Genomic DNA, 24621 nt, shown 5'->3' with positions numbered 1-24621 from the left:
CAAGGTTCCTAATTAATTTGTAAATCGCTCAAGGCGAAAACTTGGTTGTAAATATAAAAAAAAGCAATTATAAATACCGTTCGGTCAAAGGTTGTCATTTGGTGTGTTTGGGTTTTATTTGTCAAACTGCCATATCTATACTAATATAAATGCGAAAATAACTCTGCCTGTCTGTCTACTCTTTCACGGCCAAACCACAGAACCGAAATGAATGCTTTTTTATGCCTATCACGTCATCGACATCTAGTATTATATAAAAATTGTCACCCTTAAGATAAAGCAGATTTGAAGTTTTGTATTTAAGATATAACGTTTCTGCTCAAATAACAATTGAAGAATGCAAAAAGAAATTTTCACAACTGCTTGGTAGTTTCAGAGATCACCGCGTTCAATCAACAAAAACTAACAAACTCTTCAGTTTCTTATATAAGGGTAGATTATTAAAAAGTGACGTGTAATATATCGACAATAAATGCTAATTCGAGGCGTAAGCGTAATCACCCATTAGGCTGAGTTCATATGCACGTATTCATATGCTTGTACCATCTCTATTTAACTTAGAATATACTATGCGCATGCCCTGAAATCAATCGCTATCACCTGTGTACTCTGATAGGTATACTCAACAAAAGTAGCTGACGCAAAAGAAAATTATTCTTTAGTAAACATCATTATGGGTTCCGTCAGAAGCGATCAACTATGGAGGTACTTTTAGCACTGTATGTATGAGCGAAGCTACCGAGAATCATTGTGTTGCCTTGAATGTATTGCATGAATGCACAAGGCATCACCTCTGAATATCTAAAACGCTTCACTATCTGCCTTCAGTTTGTTTTTTATAAAATTTTCTCATACGTATACCACGTATGAGAAATTTAAAAATGGAAAACAATTGTTTAATCATTTTACATTTTTTTTAAATACAAGATGGGAAATTCTCCTTTTAATATGATAATATGTTATTTAACAGAATAATTTTGTATATTACTTTTACACTTTATTATACTTAAAGACAACATGACCTGGTCAACATATTTGTATAAAACGCTAGGACCGCCTGTAAACGTCCTACTAATGGGCTAAGGCTCTCTTTAATTTTTGAGAAAGTATAGAGCTTATTCTACAAAGCCTGCAAGTGTGGAACATGCAGACTTTGTAGAATGTATACACATATCGGCAGGCTATCGGGCGACTCATGCAGCTTTCTTCACAATAATTTCTGGCAATGCCCAGCGCAAGATAACATAAAAAATTTAGCACATGAGATGACATAAAAGAAAAATATCTAATTAAGTTTAAATAAATTAAAAAAGAAACACCAAGAAACTAAATAGCAATAACTAATTGGTTACATTTACATTATAATATTTCCTACCCATAATATTAACATATATATATATACATAAATTTAATTTATTTTACAAATCATAATGAAACGTGAATGATCTCTCACTCAATTTGAAGAGATCCTTCGATTTCTCCGATTCTTATCTGATGACCATGTGACCACCTAGGAAGTACATCTCTTAGAAAAAAGAATAATTTTCTAAATCGATAATCGGAATAATCTTCAGGTTATCCTCCTTCTATTCTTTGAAATCGGTTATCAATATTTATAAGGAGTTAGATTGGTTTTGCAATAAATTATTTAAGGACACGACTCAAAATTGTTCTATTGTATTTATTTAAAAAACAATTAGAAGCCTTCACTTCTTTTTTGCCAGACTCTAAATCTAAACGTAGTCACGCTACGACCCACGGGGACCAATCAGTAAGGTTTAAGACGAATGAAAACGCAGAACAGATAGTAAGAAATAAATCACATATGTACATATCTAATTTATCAGTTTTCAGCATCTCCAAAAAATTAATAACTTTGTCCGGTAATATGGCTTAGCCTTGCCCGGTAGGGTCGCCTTTTTGGAGAATGTAAAATAAATTACTTTTAGAAAATAAATACAGAAAATTGTTACTATATTCCTAAGCCTATTAAAATAAACGATATTAAAATAACCGACGTATCTTTTAGATAATTTATAGCCAGTGATGACTATGTGATGGTAGTTTCGGAAAATATTACGATATACATATTTGAATAAACTCTCAATGAATCATCACAGTACTGGGGAATAGATCGGCATACGAATGCTATCATTGGTTACAAACTATCTGTAAAAAATATATTTAATCTAAATTAAGTCGGAAAGGACTACTAGTTATTGTGTATAAATAGTAGGATAACTATGAATGGAGGTTATACTGATAAATAAAATTATATTATTTTTAAAACGACATTTTATTGATTTAACCGCAAATATATTAGTTTATATACAGTACAGTAAGGACGACAACAAAATGCAAACGGAGAGCCAGCTACATTATTATCAATTCACACTCTGATATCAGCAATTCAATTTGTGAACTATGGTGGTGAACAAATTTAACTTGAAATTAAAGTCTTGGTAATAGCAACATCGCATGAAGCTTGATGCTAAACTATTTAAAAAAATCATCTAACCTAATTAATTGCCTGCCAAGTTCACTATGCCATTGCATACAAAATAAAATCACTATAACGCCTAATTTATCCGACATTTAAAAAATACTGAATTAATTTTTCAAACAAATATCAAATTTCTTTTAGTAACTACTTAAACATTCTATTATGTACATTACCACTATATTTAAGTCAGGAATATTGCTCATATAATACATGATCATTACAACATAAAAATTTACCCATTTACTCCCAAACAGCAATATCATAAAATTAAGTAACGTAAACTTGTACGTCAAGTTGTTTGTGAATACATTTATGTAACAAAGGTCACTTAATCTGTACAAATTGAAGTTTATGAATCTCATTGAATTACCCCAAATATACGCGGCGCAAAACAAACATTCAATGCTACATTGTACTTTTTAGTTTACAATTATATTTAACAATAATTTATATTTAATACTAACTTTGCACAAATAAGTGTACAATAATCGCAGTCAACTAATTTATGCAAATAACAACTGTTTCGTACTATTACGCACACAATCGAATATTCAAAATTTACAAAGTCATTTATATTTTAATTGACAACTAATATTCTAAAATATACAATTCAGTACTGAAAATTTTTAGGAATCCTTTATCTTAAAAGGCCACCATCCAAGGCGAAATCGACGAGACAATATGACATAAAATCAGGTCAATTTTTTATGATTTTCATTGGCACTGCGCACATGAAAAATTACTATATAAATATTGAATCAATCAATGATACAAATTGTAATAAAATGCAAATGGCAGTGCTATTATGTATTATAATGAGCATCCTGACCAACTCTTAATAAGATTACAACAAAATGTTCTATAAAACGCAAAAATATTATAAACTTACGTAAGCGCCAAATAATAACTACTAATTTACCTATGAGACAGTATTTGTCGTTACTATAAAATGTTCATTCATAAGCGTATTATACTTTTAAGTGTAATTTGTAGGAGTTTAGACATAAATAAATCTGTCCACAGATATATGAACTAGTAACGATATACAGCAGTCGATAGTTATCATTCTTGAATCGAAACGAGTCAACACTAAAATATAAATATAACGTATGAAATAAGTTGCTATTTCATAAATGTTCACAACAAGATGCGATAGATCACGGAGAATAGTTTAATTTACTCGACGAGTGCCAATCCAACTGAGGAACGTAAGATGTACGCGACTCATAATGCAAGATCACTTTTCCTCGCCTACCAATGAGTTGGCTCCATATAGTGGCTTTGAGAAAAGAAATGCAATCTCATATTATTCGTCGGCATTATGGCTGAGGACGGCGCTCACGAGTCCGGTGGGATATCCCACTCCGCCAGGCCGCGGTCCACCAACTCTCTATTTAAAAATATTACTTGCTGCAAACAAAAATAACACCTGTTAGATAATCGGAATGTCATAAAATCACAATTTTGTTTTTTTAAACTAACTTTATAACCAACATAGTTTTTTCTTATAGTATGATAATAAATTATATTATTTTCTTGAATAAATTGTGTATCCTAGATTGAAAATATTTTTATAATATTACATAATTATTATTATTTATCTTTATAGATTATTGTAATCTGTTCAGTAGTATTTTCTAGTGAACATTTTTCGAACTTTATAAAGATGAAAGAAGACAAAACATATTGACCACAAATTGTTTTAAATTTTACTAATAGTTTATGGATCTAGTATGTTAGCGTTTTAAATTATTGCAAATAGAGATGTGTAAAGCATACCTGCGGGTTTATGGTGAGGTAGAGGTGCACAAGGGGCAGGCCCGCCTCGTCGTAGCCGGCGACCTGTGCGTGCAGCAACTGCCCCGCCGTCAGCCCCGCCATGATGCGCAGCGCCTCGCCGCTCCATTCAGCCTCTAAACATCGGATAATTAGTTTTTAAAAATGTTTACAATAAAACGCAACAAACAAGCCTTAAATATTTTCGAAATTTAGTATGTAATGAAATTTAATATAGCGATGTAATCTTAGTTATGAAATAATTATGTTAAGTTATCTTAAAATAATTCTTTCTGGGGGCATATTTTTTATTATGTGTTAATGCTGTAATGGAAAAGTAAAACGATCTATATTTAGAGTTCATTTAAATTTAATTATATATTTTTTTTTAGAACAGAATGCATAAACTGATTTTTGGTTATTAGAAATTTAATATTTACAAAAATGAAAAGATAGATAAAATAGGCAATAGCGATAAGTAATGTCCAATTATGAAAAAGTAATGTTCAATTATGTCATTAAGAAAAAGTATTGAGAAAAACACAAAATATTGAGAAATTAACCATCATTCGCAGGTTTGACAAAAGCTAGTAGAGCCTCCGTTGCCTGGAAGGGCAGTGTCATAAAGTCTGAACGAATCTGCTTGAGCTGGTCGTTGTCAACGGTGAGGTAGCCGCCAAAGTCAACCAACTTCACTACAGATGTGTCATTCTCCTCCGATGTAGATATGATTTGCGCGCGGTACCAGTTGTTTTCAGTTGGTGCAGCGCAGATAGAACCCTCTATTAAAAATAAAACATTTATTATTACTTATTATTACCAGTTATTTCAATGTTGTATATTCTTAATATTATATTATATTTAAAGCGAACGGCTCTGGTTTTGCACGAATGCAATTAATTAATAAAAAAAAATTATATAAATATATAATTTATACCCTATAGCACTCAGGAATAATGTAGCTTTCTACTAGTATTTTTTTTTCTAGAATTGGACCACTAGTACCAGAGATTAATGCCTAATATTTACCTCTTTATAATATAATTATAGAAGTATAGACACGGACAGCTGTTTTGTCCAAGTTTCAGTGACATGAAGATTTAATATGAAAATTTTATTTTATAATTACATCGATCTTATTGGAATTCTTGAATATTATAGACTGATTTGAATATATCATGGAATCATCACTCAGTTTCATGACAATTGATTTAATGATTTTAACGAAAAACAGATTTATTGAAGATTTTAAAACGTAACTTAGCTTAAATTTAATTTGCTCTATAAATGAGCTAAAGCCGAACTCGATAAAAGTAACGGTGTTTTGCTTTTGAACCATATTAAAATCTTATAAAAAACACATGTGAAATTCAGTTAAAAATGAATCCTGTACAGGTTTCTGTGACACCATTTTTATGAAAAAAATATAAACGAGAATCTTTAGGAACGATAGATATTTGGGGTTAACGTTAGTTTCTTTGTAAATGTGTGTGTGTTATTTGTTATTGAAAATTTAAATATAAAATTCAATTCAATACGCGCATAATTTCGCAATATAAAATAAATATTTCACGACCAGTAAAATAATAAATATTTCACAGTAAAATGAGCTACCATTAAAGAAACATAACAAAACTCTTTTTTAAACCAAATTTCATAAATGTATTAAATTATTAACAAAAAATAAAATTAATAATAATTAGCAGATATGTTAATGTAAAGGTTAGTGTAAGTAGTTCACCTTTCACTGGCCGCGGCAACGCCGGCACGTCCGGATTCTGGTAAGTGGCGGCCATGAGGCGGTGCAGTGCGTGCAGGGAGGGGAAGGTGGGGTGCAGCGGCTGTTGTAGGAAGAAGTGCCCCGCACTCACCAGGCACGTCATTATTGTGTCATTGTTCACAGACTCCACGAGCTGCAACTAATATCTTTAGCATACAATGTTCGCTAACTTTAATATATCCATAAAAATTTACATTTGTAAAATCTTTTTATTTTCCTATATAGCATATAATTTAGAGACATACGATATTGTACGATTATACTTTTATTACAAGTCATACATAGATATTTTTATTAGATAAATGTTGTCATATGGACTTGAGAAACAAACTTTAAGTTATAGTTTTTAGCAGGCAACAATTTGTGAAATATTTTTATACAAGCTACTTTTTAATGTAAAATATACAACAGTTATTTTAGTAATTGTCACATTATAGTTAATAAGCAGTCGTTCCAGACAGAGAATATTGTTTAAAATGTTAAATATATATTAAAACTAAGTAATTGGATAGGTTCCAAAAATCATGTTATATATTAGTGCTAAGAAAATCATGATCAAGATCTTATTTTTGCCCATCCGAAATCAAAGCAAATAGGACGACATTTATTGCAACTTTTTTGAGTTATGTGACTTTTATCACTAAAAATTGTGTCAAGGTTTGCCCGTCAAGGATAGAACCAGCGAATTTAATGTCATAAGAGGTTTGAAAACATTGAATGATTATGATTACATAAGGCAAATTTAATGTGTCTTATGTTTCTCAAAATGATTTTCTTGAGTATAAAAAAAATTAAATATTATTATTATTATTACTAAAGCAAAAACAAGCAGATACTGTACTATTTCGAAATTAGAATAATTTTTGAATGACAAATTGTTAAATAAATATCTCAAAAACTAACTTATTTCGTATTTTTTTGTCTTTTAAATACAAATATTTAATAATAGATAAATATTTTTAAATGACATAATTTTTACAGATTTGTGCACATTTTTTTGAATCATACTGTTCATAATCATGCACATAAGTCTCTAAACAAAGAACATTTACTAACTTGTGTGCAATTTAAAAAAGGAATTATTTCTGATGTATAATTCAGTTTCATATTTACTGATGGACTGATAAACTTACATTCATTAATTTAATTACAATTATATAAATAACATAAACATTTTCTTAGTAAAATAGAATACTGAATTTGGATATTTATGAATTAAGTAGTTTATTAATTTAAATAACACTAATAATAAAAAATGCTACTTTTAAATTAGCATGAGAACATTTTAGCACTTAACATGAAAATCAGATAATTTTAACACTGAAACTGAAAAAAGAAGATTATATAAAATCTCCCATAAATGCTGTAAATATTAAATAAAATCTTTGGTCAACTTACTTGAAGAAATTCTGGTACTAAAGGAGTCAGTCTTTGATATAATTCAGCACTAATTTCTTGGGTAGTAAAGTTTGGGAATCTTTTTTCAGGGAATTTTTCTTTTATCATTTCTAAAGCTGCTTCAATTTCAGGTTCAGTACCTACAGGACAAACGAAAAAATTATTAATATCACCACTTAATTAAAAACATTTTTATGTTTTAAATAGACGCAAAAAATACCTTCAACTGCGCAAATTTTTTGTTTGACTAAATCTGGATGTCTTCTTACATAAACTGTTGCACCAGTTTTTGCTTTAATTTTGGTTACAAATGAACCATATTTTCCTATTAACAGACCAACCAAAGTTTGTGGGATTATAAATTGGTGTATTCGCAACCCAGTCTCAGAAGTGACTATGTTAATATTTGCAGGAGGTGGACTGGCTGCTTCAGAACATCCTTTTCCACTATCACTTGAACCCTAAAAAGTATAAAGATATTTAATATAATACTTGTTAGATATATATCATCAATATTATTCACCTACGATAATTATATTACTCTAAAATATAATCTCACTTACCTCACTATGACTGTCTGAGAAGTGACACATAGATGGACTAGCCAGCATTGGATCGACAGGACTGTGATTGGCTGAATCTCTTTCTGAAATTCTTCTGTTTTGTGGTACTGAGAACCTATTAGCACTTTCACTAGGTTCATTACAATTACTAGATTCTTCAACTACATTATCATTACTTTCATTAACATGTAAGTCTTCATTGTCAGCTATAGTTTTCTCCTCAGTTCCATTATTATCAGATACTACAGCTACTGATATAACACTACCTGGCTGTGAAGTGTTATTCTCAGAATAAATAGAGATATCTTCTGTTAAATAATTAGCATCCCCATCATTGGAGCTTTGAGTACTAACATTATCAATAGTGTTGTTTCTGACTTCAGCTTTAAAAGAGGCATAGAGATTAGATTGAGAATCTTTGACAATAATGCAATCATTTCTGAGACTAAGGTCTTCTATTTTTTTATCTGAAGTTAAAGACATCTTCTTCTCTTTTTCTAGAGATTTCTTTTTAATTATTTTTTCTATCTCTAGGTCCACTTCCTCATCAGTCAGTTCAAGTGGAGAGGATCTTTGGGATCCACTGCCATTTGGAATAATATCTATAGGTGAAGACTTTATGAGTGAACGTTCAATTTTGCAAATTGGGGAAGATTTAATTATTTCAGCTTCAGCATTTAAAGCCTCTGCTAATTCATCTCTTAAGCTTTTTATCCTTTCTCTTCCACCGGGGTCAGATTTTGCGTACTCTCTCTTTTTCTTGAACCAAAAAATTCCCAATAAAACAGCTATTGATGGGACTGACCACATAAGTAGCTGACGACAAGGTGCCATTGTAATAAGCCACTTTTACCAGCAAACTATAACAAAATTTTATTGCTTATTTTTTAAATTAATTTAATTATTATTGATTCTATTGGACCTAAATTAAAAAATATTAACAATTATAAATGGAACAAAACGAAGCCTTAACTATGTCATAAAAATCTGTTAAATGTTTGTGTTGTTGTCCTCATTTTTTTATACACTGATAACAACTTCCTAACCCAAGATTGTGACCAAAAGGTGATAATAGATAAGACAACATGACTTACTTAAATATAAATTTATATAAAAGAACTTAAAAAAGTTATAACCATTATGTTTTGAAAGCCTTCAGTTACTGTTTTGTAGTCAATGTTTTGTACACAAAACAAATGTAATAAAAATGCAAATTGATTAACACACTTAATTTAGGATTATTAAGAGATATACAAAACGCTGCACCAAGTTCTTAAGCCGGCCAATGCCATACGGAAATAAAAGCACGCATGGTCTATAAATGTAAAAGTTGTCCTATCAATCTCTGCGTGACAGTAACGAGACACGTATACATTACTTTCTCAACCATGCTTTGTAGCTAAGAACCATGTGCCAGTAGTTCTTTTTTTAATGAAAACATGGAACGTTGCCCCGTGAGGGTCACGAGCAGTGTGGAAACCTTCACGGACAACACGTAAGCATTTAGTACTGAATTATAAAATGAAAGGTTACGCAATTTTTTGTATGCCAAAAATCTGTCTACGAGAGATGAAATTAAAAAAAATATAGATATCGTCAATTATTCATTTTGATATTGAAATATAATAGAATTTATTTGTATGACCTAGTCCGGAGCCGACCCTGTGATCCAAATCTGGAATTGTTACCGGCAAAAAGGAAGTTTAAGTACTTACTTTATTAATCCAAGTGCGAATATAAACACTTCTTAAATAAGAAAACCAAAATGAGCAAAATACAAGTTAACTGATATATACTACTAACAAATTTCGCTCAATAACTAAAATACCAACAATCCACGTGCTCACAATGTTTTCTACCGAAGCACAACAAAATTCAATATGGCGGTGGCAAGCTGGCAACCTTCCAAAATTATTAACTATTTCGTTTAATACATATTGTCTTTTTCATAACATGTAACACTAAGCCGACAAATAATAAGGCCACCCATCCACATTCGACAAAAACCATAAAATATTATGGAAGTTATGGGTAGTACAATGCTAGGAAATTTCAATAATATCATTATATTTTGATTACCTCTATTGCCTGAGTCTTTGTAAATATGTAATGTAGGATGTGTGAATAAAACAGTGAATTAATAAGTAAAATAATAAAGATGCTATTTATTATGCGAAATTGATAAATAAGGCATAAGTGAAAACAAATTTACAAATAGGATGTTCCACATAATCTTATTACTGAAAAATTAATAAACAAGCCATTCAATTAAAAACCGAGCATTTTTAGTAAACTGCGCCGATCAATCAGCGAACTGGATGATACAGTCAAAATATCTTCTGTTCAAAGAAAAGGGTAATTATCTTCAAACTATCCTGAATAATAACATAGACATATTAAAAATATCTGAAACATTAATTTATAAAATTTTATTTAACCAAATAATTATGTTACAACATTACCAATATAACTACAGTAGAATCCGTTTGTTATGATTCCGCCTTTATTGACCAACCGTTTATTGTGACGTACTTACACTAAGAAGTTTGGTTCTCATATAAAATTCGTTAAAAAAAAAGTCGGATATAATGACAGTTCGCTTATTATGACCCATTTTTAATAAATTATGTCCGGTTATAAAGACCGACATGATTCTTTACACCTTCGGTAATGTTTCGTTCAGCACCCGGCTCGTTTTTATTTTTAATCTGAGTGAATAATTGACACTTGAAGTTCACGCATCACATACGGGGAAAAAGAAGGCGAGGAAGAACCATTACCTACCGCAGAAGAGGCAGTAATGATTTGTTCATAGCAATAGTGAAAATGATAATTTGACCATGGCTTTGTCTTCTATACACAATAGTATTAGAGACTGTTATTACAAAACAAAAGCAGACAAAAATTACAGATTACTTACATTAAAATATGAAAAATGTAGTACATTATTAGTACATGTTTCGTATGTACTTATTACGTGCAAAATACCTATTATTATACCTACCTATATATTTAATTTTTTTCACAAAACGCTTTGTATGACGTCCGGTTATTATGACGTGTTTGTCAATTCCCTTCGATGTCATTATAAACGGATTCCACTGTAGTTTGTTGCAACATACTTATTATATTTTATTTGTTATTTAAACAACATGAGCAAAACCATGTTTTATATATGTTACTTTTAACTTCAAAATTAAAATTAAAGAAAAAAAAATGCGCATCTAACATTTATTTTGGTGAATAAAGTACGATCGATGCTTTTATAATCCAGTAAAACATTTAAATCGAATCATAATGTATAATATAATCTGTTTTTTAATTACTGGCTTTATTTAGGCATCTAAAATTTTTATCTCCACAAAAAAAAAAAATGTAACATTAATCGTATAAGAGTTTTAGAATGCTAATGAGAGGTTGTTTTTACTTATTTTATTTAAACCAATTTACAATTAACCAATGATATTCTAATTAATAGATATGTTATACACTTACTAAACAACAGAAAAACACAATAATAATAATAAAAGAGACAACAAGAGGTTTAAATTACGTGTGAATGTAAACAAATATTATTCGGGCCACCAATAACCGCACATTGCCATCATAGACTAACAAATTCATTAAGCAGAAAGTACAAACCACGTGTACAGAATTTGTAGCCGGGATTTATGCCTATATAACAAATAAATAGTATAAAAGGTAGGTGAAAAATTTAAGACGTTTTAAAAAGAAAGAAATACACATATTATAAAACAATCATACACCTTCGAAAAGATTCAATTTATTTCTTTTCTGTCTCTTAGAGAGCATTTTAATTTGGGGATTATTTTTATGAGCGGAATAAATTTAGTTGAGTAAGCTGTTCTTTCGAAATGTAATTTTTTTTCTTTAAATCTTTCAATATCACGGCTATGTTGGCAACACGTTTCTTCAGTCTTTTATTTTGTTGAACTAGTACTTTACTTTTTTTCTGCAACAGTTTTTTCTTGCATGTTAATTCACGTACGCGTTTTTTAAGTGCTGCTTTTCTGGGTGTTTCAAAAATATCTACCGTATCCAGTATGCTGACGTTGTCGAGACTTGTCGGGGAGTTTTCAATATTTATATTGATGTGTTCCTGGGAAATAAAACAATAATATATATATATATATATTTCATTTAGTTTTTTACTCTTTTTATTACCTCTATAACGGGAACAGCGTTCTTTTTGAGAAGTGTACGGCCTTTGTTTGAAGAATATTTATCAGTAGCTTTGAAATGATTGCTACAAATTCTACTACTTTTTGAAGGCGTCCAACTGCATTCACTTCTTTGTTTACGAACAATTGCGATCCATTCTTGTAGCCGAATCTCAGAACTTGGAAACCTACGAAGAAAAGACGGTAAATAGTCAAACTCGCTGTTTTCACACAGTAAGGTAATATAAACGATTTATTTCTTTGTTTACGAACAATAGCGATCCACTCTTGAAGCCTGATTTCAATGGTAGCTTTATTTTAACATATTATGTTAATGATAAACTATTTATATTTTCTTTTCTAATATTCGACAAGTTTAATTTATAATTAAGTGTATATAACAAAATTATAAAAAGGTTATTAAAAGAAAAAGAGAACTCTGGAGTAAAGATGACTTTACTGCCTAATATTCGCATCTGTACTTTTATTCTATGTCCGGAACGCACGCATCCTTGTCGTTCTTACGACAAAAAATGTATTTTCCATCTCTTTCTATTTTCTAACCTCCAAATATCAGAATATTAGGAAAATAAATGAAATATATTAATAAATCCAAGTATATTGCTTACTTACATGTGGTATGAGATCCCTTGTGTTTTATTAACTTTGGTATCGTAATTGGTACACTTTCTAAATACACACGATGGCATTTGGATAGTTATTATGAGGAGCGCGAAACGTATTACTCGTTGTCGTGCGCGACACAGACTAAAGACAATACGTCCTAATTAGGACGTTTTCTAGTCTTCACCTTTTGCGCGTTTATAACATATCTGTTTACTAGAACATCATTGCAATTAGCTATATTATTTTGTAAACCTCACTTTCGATTTCACTATTTTCAATGAAAACTCTATTTGGTATTCGGTAACTCGAAATCTACACTAGCGCAAATTTTTGCTAGTGTAGGTAAAACGGACAAATATTTGGATTGTATTTTAATTATTTAATTAAAGCTTCCATTATCATATACGAAATGCAATAAATTACATTAAAAGTTAAGGTTATTAATGTTTCTGTCGACTTTATTTCCTCCCCGATGTTTAAAAATTTTCAACGTTTATTCGTTCAGGATCACAATTTGAAATTCATGAATCCTAAGTTCTTGTACCAAATGCTAGTAAGCTCAAAGCTGTGTCTTTGATGGTGATTGCTTGCTAGTTCATAATGCTTTAGGTACGTATAGGAGCTTAAAAATAAACCTGGTGTTTGTAATGTATTGTGAAAAAATCTTATTTAAATAATAATGTAAAAGCATACCTAGTAGTAACTCTAAGTAATATTCTGAATTCATCAACAAAAATATTAAAATAATAACTCAAAGTTGTAGCTCTACAATGTTTTTTATTTTTGCAGCGGAAAAATTCAGGAGCTACAGAGTAGGTTGAAAATGATGTGCATACATAACGATAAAACTTTTTTCTTAGCGAGTAAATATAATTAAAAGTATAGGAAGGATTAAATATAGCAATTTTTATTTCATTTTGAAATGTATTGAGACCATTAAAATCATTATATATATGTCGCAAGCAAATATCATAATTAGCCATCCAATTAAACGCCTAGCCACTTTACTAAAAGGTTCTGTTCAATCAGCGGCCAATTCATCTTCCGTTCATAGAAAAGGTAAATTGTTTTACTCGCCTTTTTTTAAAATTGTTTAAAAAAGCCCGACTCTAACTCTAGTTGGTCTTCTCGGTCTGACCTCTAACTTAAAATGCTCCGTTCCTGAGATATTAGCAAAAATACATATTGTAATTCTAACCTTAAAATTAGGTTGTTTATCAACTTATTGGATAACCTGTCCCTGAGAATAGGGTGCCTCGAGACTTACATTTCCCCTAGAAAATGGATAGGGGAAAGGAAAGGAAACCGTTAGGGCCTTCTTGCTTAATCCGACCCTGGCAGTAAGATACCAGAATGTGTCAAACACCAGTGATGCCAAAGATTAAAGAGGCTCAATTATCTGTAACTGTTTTTTAAATACATAAATGTATTAAACTAACTAAGGCTAATAATTTAATCATATTTGTATGAAAAATGTGACTGCCAATGTTTTTTAAACATTTGGTACAGTTTATATTTTAACACATATATTCCGACACAATAAATTAAAACAAATAAATGATATGTGAATAATAAACTAAAACCAATATTTTATAGTACTTAATAGAAGACTTACAATAAATAGACCAATTCTTTTTTTTTACATCTGAGGTTTACTTATCGTATAATAATGTCCAATTGAATAAATTCTACCACAAGTGTATTTTACAACCCGCATTGGAGCAGCGAGGTGGAATATTCTCCAAGCCTCCTCCAAGGGAGTGGAGGCGTTAGCCCAGGAGTGGGAAATTTACAGGCTGTTAATGTATGTATGTAATGTGAATCAAATCAATTATACACTCATTGAATAAGACAGTAATAAATAACAATAAAATTAACATTTAAAAATTTTAGAAACTAAAGCAAATGAATTAACAAAACTGAATGTTTTAGACTTTTAAAATAATATTACATATATGAATTTAGCCAGACCGGCTATGGCCATTTATGACAGTCAGAAATATAAAAATAAAATTATTTGTCTGAAGGATAAAGTAATTAAGAAAATAACTTTGTGACTGTCTCATGCAATACTGTTTTTTTTTTAAAACATTTACACCATTGCATCCATCAATGGTTTTTGAAAGGTTTTTGTGACAAAATAAATACACATTTGAGAAAAAGCAAAGTGTATAATACATGAATCATTTTTGGATTTAATTATAAGTACCATACATGGTCCCTTATTAAACTCTCAAAAATCTAAATAATTTTATCATCAATAACACAGCACATTTGGGAAGTTAAAAAGATACAAGGGGCAATGATAGTTAGCTCGGTATATGTTCTAGTAAAGGCTGTTTGTTAATTACTATAATAAAAACGAAATCACATCTACCAATAAGCTAAACTAGTGGAATTTGGTAAACTTAGCCAATTATTTTACGCTGTCAATTTTAGTACATTACAGTACTGTTAAATAGAAAATATCCATGTCTTATAGTTAACAAGTTCAGCAACCTCAGCAAATAAGCTAAGTGTTGTATTATGGTTAACAATATATGTAATCAAATAAAAACAGATTTCTACGTTTATTAATTTATTATATACATTCCTTACAATTTTATGTGACAAAGGTGACTTAATGGATCAAGGAATGTTGTGCAAGATATCTATTATTTTGCTATGATGTAGAAATATTTTTTTACATTTTATTTAAATAAATAATTGTATTATTTTAATTGTTGTTTTTTTACTGTTAAATTTATGACAATACTGGGTGTCTAAATAATCTAGACATTTCTTAAGGTGTAAGACTACATGTAATTTTGAGAACAAATATCAAAATCACAAATTCAGTTTATTCATAACGGAAAATAAATTTACATTGACTTACTGTATGTTAGACATATAAAAATTACTTATATATTATCAACAGTATCAGCTTCGTCTTCTGAGCTTACTTCATCACCAAATTCAATATCTTCATCCAGACCATCAACAGAATACACTACAGTCTCATTGATGCGTACAGTTTCAGGGAATTCTCCATACGTTTTCAGATTCCTTGCCTCGTCAGGGGTATATTTGAGGATGACATCCGCTTTTGCGTCTTGATAATCTCGTAAACCAATTAATATAATATCTCCCTGGTTTATCCAGACTTTTTTTCTTAACTTTCCTCTGATGTGGCATAGACGTTTTATGCCATCAAAGCACATGGCCTCTAAGCGGCCATTACCGAGCATCTTTGTGACTTGGGCGTATTCCTGTCCGTCTTCTTTAAAGACTAACTCACGTTTTTCTGTTTCATTTTCGTTCTTTCCCCTCCTCCTGTTTTTACCACCTTTTCCTTTATTTTTCGGCATAATTTAGATAATCTTGAGTACAAACATATACAATTAAGACTACGAAAATCTCATAAGTTCTATGTTGACTGACCTAGCTGTCAGGCCTGTCAGTCTAAAACACAGATTATACAGAAATCATTTGTTGATTCATTATTGCCTTCTTTTGTAAAACATGGTCGTCATGAAACAGATAAAAAAATACTTAACATGTTTTAAATTTTGTAAGTTAAATGAAGAGTGTATTTATAAATTTACACCTTTAGGCTAATTTCATAATGAATGTGTAATCTTTTAAACTTACTCTATTGTACACAAAAAAAGTTGTTCTCTTAACAGTACAGTCGTGTCAGTATTATTACAATATATTATTTGAGCATATTGTATAATTGTATATACATAGTGTATAAATGTAGTATTTTAATTTAAATTTGAATGTCTATTTATTTATATCAATTATGTCTACTGAATAGATAATTTCAATCACTTGTAAATATTTACATAGACCAGCTTTAATATATTTTTGTAGTGACTAAGCTTTAAGAGCCACTATTCTTTGAATGATGTATGTCGCATCTGTTACCGCCTGCCTGTACCTAATGTTATGGCAACACGTACGCGAGAGTGTGTATAGCGTCTCGTGTCGTCCCATGGACGAATTGTTATTGTTACTTTTAGTACTTTAATTAAACTTTTGTAGGTAATCTTAAGTAACTACAATTTTATTTTATTTTGTTCATTAAATATCATTTTAAAATTTATTTAACAGACTCTTTTGAGCAAGTCCTTTTGAAGAATTTTATTCTACCGAATATCAACACGTCCCTTTAAACGCCATATAAATTTATACATTTAAGGGGTAATTTTTGATATATAAAGATACTTCTCCGTACATTTCTACACTCTATGTTCTACATAGTTTAAGCGTGAGGGATCGAAGTATTAGGCTATCATAGTTTTTTAACACTAGTTGTCACCTGCAGCTTCGCCCTCGTTTTAGGTATTGGTCGTGAGCTGTCAGGCATAAATAGTAGCTTGAAGCCTGGAGTAGTTTGAAGTATGGAGCAAGCTTAAACTTGGAGGAAGTACTTTCTTGGAGTTCAAGCTTGCTTCATACAAAAATTCATGAAATTCGGTTCATTAGTTTGGTCGTGAAAGAGCAAAAGGCAAACATTTATAATATTGGTATAGAAATATAGACTATAAATTTATTGTTATATTAAAGCTCTAATATTTTAAAAGGGATCAATACTTGAGGCAACAGAGAGGCAAAAAATAATTGATTTCAATCTTTTACTTGTAAAGTGCCCATAATAAAATATACTTTGTAGTTTTGGCAAATATAATAAGGTAAATAATGTTTATTTGCCGACCATATTAACTTTGCTACTTTGGTTAGGTAAATATACATACTCAAAAATCTTAAATGAATTTGCTTTTCCTTATTAATGGCTTAAACGACACAATTTAAATAATCGAAATTAATTTTTCTTTACTTAATTATATATACAAAAATATACTTTATTCAATTTTGAATTATATCCATAATTTTAGTGCAGACCGACTACCGACAGATACGACTTGGGAACCTTTAAGAAAAGGCCGGCAACGCACCCGCAAGCCCCCCGCTTTTGCAGATGTCCATGGGCGGTGGTAGTCCCTTTCCAACAGGTGAGCCTGCAGCTAGTTTGCTATAACTATAATTAACTATAAATGTTATAGTTGGCAACAAAAAAATATTTTTCAAAGATACACAGAGTTTCAAAAGAGAAGGTTTCAGAACTACGCCCGCAAGATATGAACCTACGATTATATATAATAAATATCCCACTACTACTAACATATATATAATATAATTGTATATATGTTAGTACTTTTAGTTCACAAGATATTTTAATAAAAGTATAAGATGATAATCCGAAAGTCTTTCAGAAAGATAGGTATAGCACAGTAGATATAAGGCAGGTATAAATCTACTTATAGTTTCGTATAAGTTGTTTGTGGAGTGCAATCTAATTTAATAAATATGACTCTAGTCCTTAAAAAAATCGTGGCTGCGACCGCCCCTGCGAATTATGTTATGATAAATGGTGATAACTGATAACTGTCCGAAATTTTGATATAACTAAACAAAAACACTGATAAAACAAATTAACCAAAAAAGTATTTTGCTAAGACAATAGTATAGTTTATATTTTGGAATTTCATGTAAATTTTCATGTAAACATCTTTTTGCCAGACTTCAACTAGTGGTGATTTTCCGTTAAAATAAGGATGAATAAAGGCATAGCAACACCGTTGCACAGAAATACAAATAGAACGATCACAACCAAAATATTGTTGGACAATAAATAAATATGAAAATAATAGAATTATTTCAATGTTAAGGTAAGATGATTAAATTTTAATAAAAATCATTTCAAGTTTGCGTTGTTTCGAACATTATCTTAACTTTTCGAGAAAACATTTTGCTTACTTTCGGCTAATGGTAATATTTGTATGTAGCTTTTGTGATAGGTTGCAGTATAAGCGTGCAGTTGGGTCGGCAAGGGGCGAGCGTGGGTGGACTACAGGGGTGAGGCCAGACGGCGAATGAACTGCAGGAAGGGTTAATGCTCGCTTCCCCTGCAGCGGCCTGCGCTCGTCCACCTACGTTCTATGCTACTGAATACTTATTTTACCTACTCAAATTAGCGAGACGTCAAATGAGCAGACAAGTTATTATATCCTTTGTAGAAATGCTCAATTTAATGAGGACAATAAGGCATTCCGTTTGAAGGTTTTACGTCTTTGACGAGTAAATAATATATAAACATCAGACGCATAAGAGACATGTACTTTACTTTTATGATTTTACTTTAATTATAACGTTTAACGTTCTCGGATCTCTATCCAAGAACACTTGACCGAAATAAATGTAAATAGAATCTATGAAGATTAAATGATTTGCTATCACTATTGTTTATCATTTTGAAGATTGGTATCTGGGCGTAAAAATCATACTAATAGTGTTGTTTATTATTTTTCTCGGAACCATGCAATAACTCCTAATTCTATTTGGGACCTACACATATTTCTTCAGGTTATTGTTTCAGTACATATAATTTTTTTGAGATGTCACTTGCAAAGATAAACCAATCAGATAGAAAATTGTAAATCCGGAAACTTTCCAGCGATAACATTGTTTGGGAGATTGTTGTTCTTTTAAGTGTTAACAAAAAAGTCCGCATGAGTATAAATATGTCAATTTTTAATAAACCACAATATATCTATTATATATATTGTAACCATTTTATGTTTGTTTAAATGGGAAAAAATAAATGAAAACTTTAGTCAAAATTTTTCCTAATGCAGTTTGCAATTTGTTGGCGACACTGGTTCAAGGAATTGGAAGTTGAAAGAGATATTAATAAATAGTTAAAAAAACCCATAGAAAAAAAGCATAGCAAGCTGTGTACTTTATACATTTTAGCGCTAATTGTAGAAACTGTGTGTATTGTAGCACTTATTTCTTTAAACATTTATCTAAAAATGTAATTAAAAGATAAAAATCGATCATGCGAATACCAGTATAAAAAAGTGTGTAAGTGTTTATAATAAACACTTACCTACCTACCTAGTTAAGTTAATTATTATGTATATACGATGTAAAGATGTTTTCCTTATACTCGTCTTTGATCCGCTTTGTTACGGTATTTCCCGATTGTTTATAGAATACTTAAAATTGTCCGAATTTCTCGCATCATCTGAGCTATATGCGTTTGTTGATTGCATAATAAGTAGTTTAGTCAGCCAGTCAACGTGCACTTTTAATTTTTTAATAAACAACTGGTCAGTCATATACGAGACGTAAAACGTTCACGTCATAGAAATTTTAAAATAAAAAAAGGTTCAAATAATATATTTCACTTGAATATCACCAATTAAACATAAATTAGGGGGCAACAAATATTAACTAACCAGGTATTATTAGGACACGCGTAGTTATTATTCACAGAGTTATTAAGCTGACCCATTAAAGTAAGGATTAGTGTATGTAACGCACCAAACCAAACCATTAGCACAGCGTATTTGTCCGATCTAAATGAAAACAAATTCAAACTTCTGAAAATTGAAGGGTGCTCGTCCGAATAAGAATTAGGCTTTAATTAATATCAACATTTCCTATTCACTGTCTTCATTGACTGTCTTAGCTCTGTACAAACATTTTCTTAATGGATTTTGCCAGATTTCATGTTGTTTTTTGAGGCTCAATAAGTCTCATCGAGAATCACTTCCAGCAACCTGGTTGTAATAAATTTTTCCAATATATAAAAATGATGCATTATATTATGATGAAATCATTACAGGGACAAGGTATCCTATTTGTACTACTTTTATTTGGACTTGCTTTATTTGTATTGTGAAATATTCTCGTTCAATTCTGTTTGATTCTGATTGATGGAGCTGTTCAGGAACATTATAATTCGATGCCTATGCCTCGTTTACTCATCACTCAGGTGAGCTTTGAGCTTATATTATACTAGCCCGCGGCTTTGCCCGCGTGTGTGGGGCGGGATATCAGGTGTTAGGTACCCTATGTCCTTCTCCGAATCCATAATAAAATTCATACACGCGATTATTAGCATAATCGCATGTATGAAAAAGCTACTATATTGTCCTTCTGTTATATTATGTCTTTGATTCCATACTTGTGAACTTATATTAATATAAGTTCACAAGTGCGTAAGCAAGCAAAAGTGCAACCTCTATTTCTCCACTCTCATAGTCTACTGATCAACGAATTTACTTCCTTTCTCAGGCACGGAGGTAAGATGGAGGCAAACTTTCACCCAGCCGCTACTTTACTTTTGTGAAAAAATAAACGAAATGATTTGTATTGGTCCAATCCTGGATACTTATGCTGGATCTCATCATCAGCGAGCTTTTAATACGAAGCGTAGAAGAAAATATATGTATATTGTACCGTGGTTTCCAAAGAAGTATAGAAACATCGAAATGCGTCTGCGAATTTGACAAAAAGTAATATGAGTAGTTCAAACAATTGATTTCGATTTTGGTCGCTCTATATCTCTATATCTTATAGAGACAGATTGAATCATCCTCTACTGACTTTGTAAATTAAATTAAATACAATCAGCTCTGTAATGACGACAAGAAAATTACATAATTATGTCTCTTCGAATTAGTTGTAAATTAATTTGGTACCATTTATTCAATAAATGGAGTAGATAGGTAATATATAGGCCTATTATTTCGTAACAAGGTCAGGGTACCAAGAGAAACGGCGCTTGCGCGAAGAAAGGTCAAGGTCGGATACCCTGGAAGATTTTCATTGAGTTCGATGACCTAGGTTCGTATTTCAGGGTGATTACTTTGGTAGAAAATGAGACGTGTGACCTTCACCCTGTTGACTGAATAACATGGCACGTGTATCGGTAACGTAGGCGTTTACGTTATTGAACTGGGTCCCGTAATAATATATCTCCTAACAGTCCTAGTACATTGAAACCAAAACGTATATAATCCTATTGTTTGTCAAGAATTGAACCTTGTTTTCGCTAAGTTATTTTATTTCATAGAAACATGTTGTCCCTTTGTTAATTTCTGTTGTTTTGTCGCGTCCATATTTCATAAATAATAACGAAGCCGTACTTTGATTTCGTCTAAGTTAATTAAGTTTTGAGATGTGTCGGTATTTATGGAAGCTAGTTACTAGCTCTAGTTTTGTTCCTTTTTTATAAAATACTAGTGACCCTTGTCGGCTGAGCAAAGCCGTTATATTGTATTGATTAATAAATAATACGAGTGTTGTTGTAATTGAAATAATTGAAATATCAAAATTATTAATTCAATTGATATATTGTAAAGAAGAATATTATTTTTCCATTGAAATTCCAAGGTAACTGTCATATTTAACTACATAAGGATTAATATTGATTTGGAGCAAATAACTTCGCAAAAAATCTTTAGTTTCTCTGTAATAAATAAAAATATTTATTATGAATATCCCTTATATGATAGACACATGCAATTGAGGACTCTTTAGAAGGCCTATTTATGACGTACAATTTTCTAGTACATTATTATTTTGATGTATCTGCTAAGGTTTAGCTAGCGTAACCCATGTGAGCGTATGAAAACAGTAACAGTAACTTTTTGTATAAAACGTCGTTATAGTTCACCGTTTTGTATAAAATAGTAACATCAAATCTGCAGCAAAATCTGTTGAGTGGTTTAGAAGAAGTTAGCGGAGATGTTGACAGAAGTATAACACGACTTTGTTTTATATCAATTTTAGATAGACTAGATGCTCGTGCTACCTACCGGGTCAATCTGAACCAGCCAGGAATTCACTCAATATACACAAAAAGATCATCGAAATCAATAGCACCGTTCAGGGATCTACTATATTATTGATTTATTTATATCTTTATAGGTAGATCAAGTTTAAAACAAAAAATAGCTGCGTATAAATCATAAAATTAAGTTTTGTAATTATTTTCATGAGTAAAAACTCTATAGAGTTTAAATATTACAAAATATACATTTTCTTTAAATAAGTGTCATTTAAATTTTAGAATACATAAACAACCTAGCGATAACAGCGATTAGAGGGGCAGAGGGACAGGGGCGCGGGGAGGAGGCTAACGGCGGTCACGGTCGGGGACGCGGCCTTGACACGCGCAGCCTCTCCCGGGCTCCTCTATACACGTTGTACATAATAATTATTTAGTTTACACGTTACCATATCTGGAGTATATAGTATTACAATTAAAATTTTGTTTTATTTTTTATTTATATACTGCATACTACGCCATTGATTTCAAACACAGTTTTGCCGTCATTTTTTAATTGAGCATTCGCCATTTTTAAGAAAATTAAGGAACTTACTTTTAAGTAATTAACATTAAAAATTTATAGATTTTCATTTGTTTTATTTGTGTTTCTAATTTATTTATTTATTTGAATCCTAATAAGTATGTCGAATGAAATCCGCAAAAATGTATCTGCTGCCTACCGACCGCTATAGGGGCGTTGCGACGCCTTTTTTGGAATTTTTATTTTTATTTTGAAAAATTCCAAAAAATTATAATTAGTCAAAATAAAGATCTGACCGCAGCGATAATTCTAATTTTCTACCCAGCAAAAACTTATATCTTTTATTTTATTATGTTAAATAAAACAAATAGACAAAATTAGACATTATATGAAATTATTGGTATTTAAATCTTTACAATAACTCGCAGTTACATTTTGAGACAGTTACAAGAAATTTATTGAAGATAAGTTAATAATGTATTACGATATTAATTTTTAAATGAACACTTAACCGAAACCTCTAAAATAATAAGTGTTTCTCTAGTATATTGTGCATGTATTATACTTATAAACCTTCCTCTTGAATCAATTTATCTATTAAAAAAACCGCATCAAAACCCGTTGTGTAATTTTAAAGATCTAAGCATACATAGAGACAGACAGCGGTAAGCGACTTTGTTTTATACTATGTAATAATGATATCTTTTAACGCCGAATTAGATCAGATACACAGCGATACGGTACTATAGCGTGTGAAATACTCCTCTAATGTCACGTATTACAAATTAAGCACGAAGAGATCACAAATTCTAATAGATCGGTTGGGTGAAACATTTATAAATTGCTTATTAACTTTAACAGAGTGCAGATATGTAATATCGTAATATCTTACTGACCCTTCGGATTTCATTTAAGGTTCTAAATTGAAGTTCTATAGTAAAGCGAATGTTATAGGACTATTTCAGTCGAGTTATACATTTCAAACTGTAAAAAATCCCTTCAGAATTTTTTGGTAATGTTCATAAAGAGATGAAATCTCGGCTATAGTTAAATTTTTGTTGGTTCTAAGTATTCAGTATTATAACAATTAAAAAAGTTTATAAGGATTACATTTATTGTAATTTTCTTTATGTTTGTAAGAGTGCAGTAAGAATTTTTAGTTTTAAAGTTTTAAAATCAGCAATAATTGTGGAATTTGTCATGTTAACTGCGGCGACGCAACTGTAGCGTCATAAGAAATATTTATTAATTAAAAAAATATGTTAAAATAACACGCAACTAACGCACTATTAATGTATAATGAACTTTTATATTCCATAGACAAATTACGACTTAGGACTTTTTACTAGGGCATCCCACCCATTTCCATTACTACAGTAGGTAGGTACAATAATTGATATACGAAACTATACTAAACTTTGTGAATATTCAATGAGTTATTACATTTTCTTGCAGGTGAAGCTATTAAACGTGTTAAAATATTAATTAGAAATTAAAATTGGAAAAAAAAATTGTTGCACACGAAACTATATTTATTACATTTATCATGCCAGTCACCTTTAAAATGTCTATAATACCTGTGTAGTTATATACTTGTCTTACTATATTGTTTACCCTACGTCTTGACAATATAGGCTATCATATA

General features: G+C 30.7%; 2 protein-coding genes across 3 annotated transcripts; both read right to left on the bottom strand.

Moving 5' to 3' along the window:
- Positions 1 to 2272: 2272 nt before the first annotated feature.
- On the bottom strand, positions 2273 to 9912 carry Spoon (spoonbill). 2 transcript variants are annotated; one of them, XM_026639294.2, is made up of 8 exons: positions 9736 to 9912; positions 8021 to 8880; positions 7678 to 7918; positions 7458 to 7597; positions 6021 to 6198; positions 4843 to 5061; positions 4283 to 4416; positions 2273 to 3913 (listed from the first exon to the last, which is right to left on the bottom strand). In XM_026639294.2, the coding sequence occupies exons 2-8, from the start codon at positions 8852 to 8854 to the stop codon at positions 3842 to 3844; spliced, it is 1818 nt and encodes a 605-aa protein (XP_026495079.1). In that variant the 5' UTR covers positions 8855 to 8880; positions 9736 to 9912; the 3' UTR covers positions 2273 to 3841. The 2 variants fall into 2 exon arrangements, with proteins under 2 accessions (XP_026495079.1, XP_026495081.1); XM_026639296.2 differs by having other exon boundaries at positions 6021 to 6192; positions 9736 to 9911.
- A 5067-nt stretch (positions 9913 to 14979) lies between these two features.
- On the bottom strand, positions 14980 to 16281 carry LOC113399993 (eukaryotic translation initiation factor 1A, X-chromosomal). The gene has a single exon (XM_026639337.2). It carries the CDS (start codon positions 16173 to 16175, stop codon positions 15729 to 15731), a length of 447 nt encoding a protein of 148 aa, XP_026495122.1. The 5' UTR covers positions 16176 to 16281; the 3' UTR covers positions 14980 to 15728.
- Between the last annotated feature and the right edge of the window lie 8340 nt (positions 16282 to 24621).

The sequence above is a fragment of the Vanessa tameamea genome, chromosome 8, assembly GCF_037043105.1.
Source record: "Vanessa tameamea isolate UH-Manoa-2023 chromosome 8, ilVanTame1 primary haplotype, whole genome shotgun sequence".
In the NCBI taxonomy this organism is placed as follows: domain Eukaryota; kingdom Metazoa; phylum Arthropoda; class Insecta; order Lepidoptera; family Nymphalidae; genus Vanessa; species Vanessa tameamea.
This window is presented reverse-complemented; position numbering and strand designations above follow the sequence as displayed.

Excerpts from the sequence above, each read along its gene's own strand:
- Spoon (XM_026639294.2), bottom strand. The coding sequence starts at position 8,854 with ATGGCACCTTGTCGTCAGCTACTTATGTGGTCAGTCCCATCAATAGCT. Across the intron at positions 6,199-7,457 it reads TAGTACCAGAATTTCTTCAA|TTGCAGCTCGTGGAGTCTGT; the intron begins GTAAGTTGACCA and ends TAAAGATATTAG. Across the intron at positions 5,062-6,020 it reads GTTGCCGCGGCCAGTGAAAG|AGGGTTCTATCTGCGCTGCA; the intron begins GTGAACTACTTA and ends TATTTTTAATAG.
- LOC113399993 (XM_026639337.2), bottom strand. The coding sequence starts at position 16,175 with ATGCCGAAAAATAAAGGAAAAGGTGGTAAAAACAGGAGGAGGGGAAAG.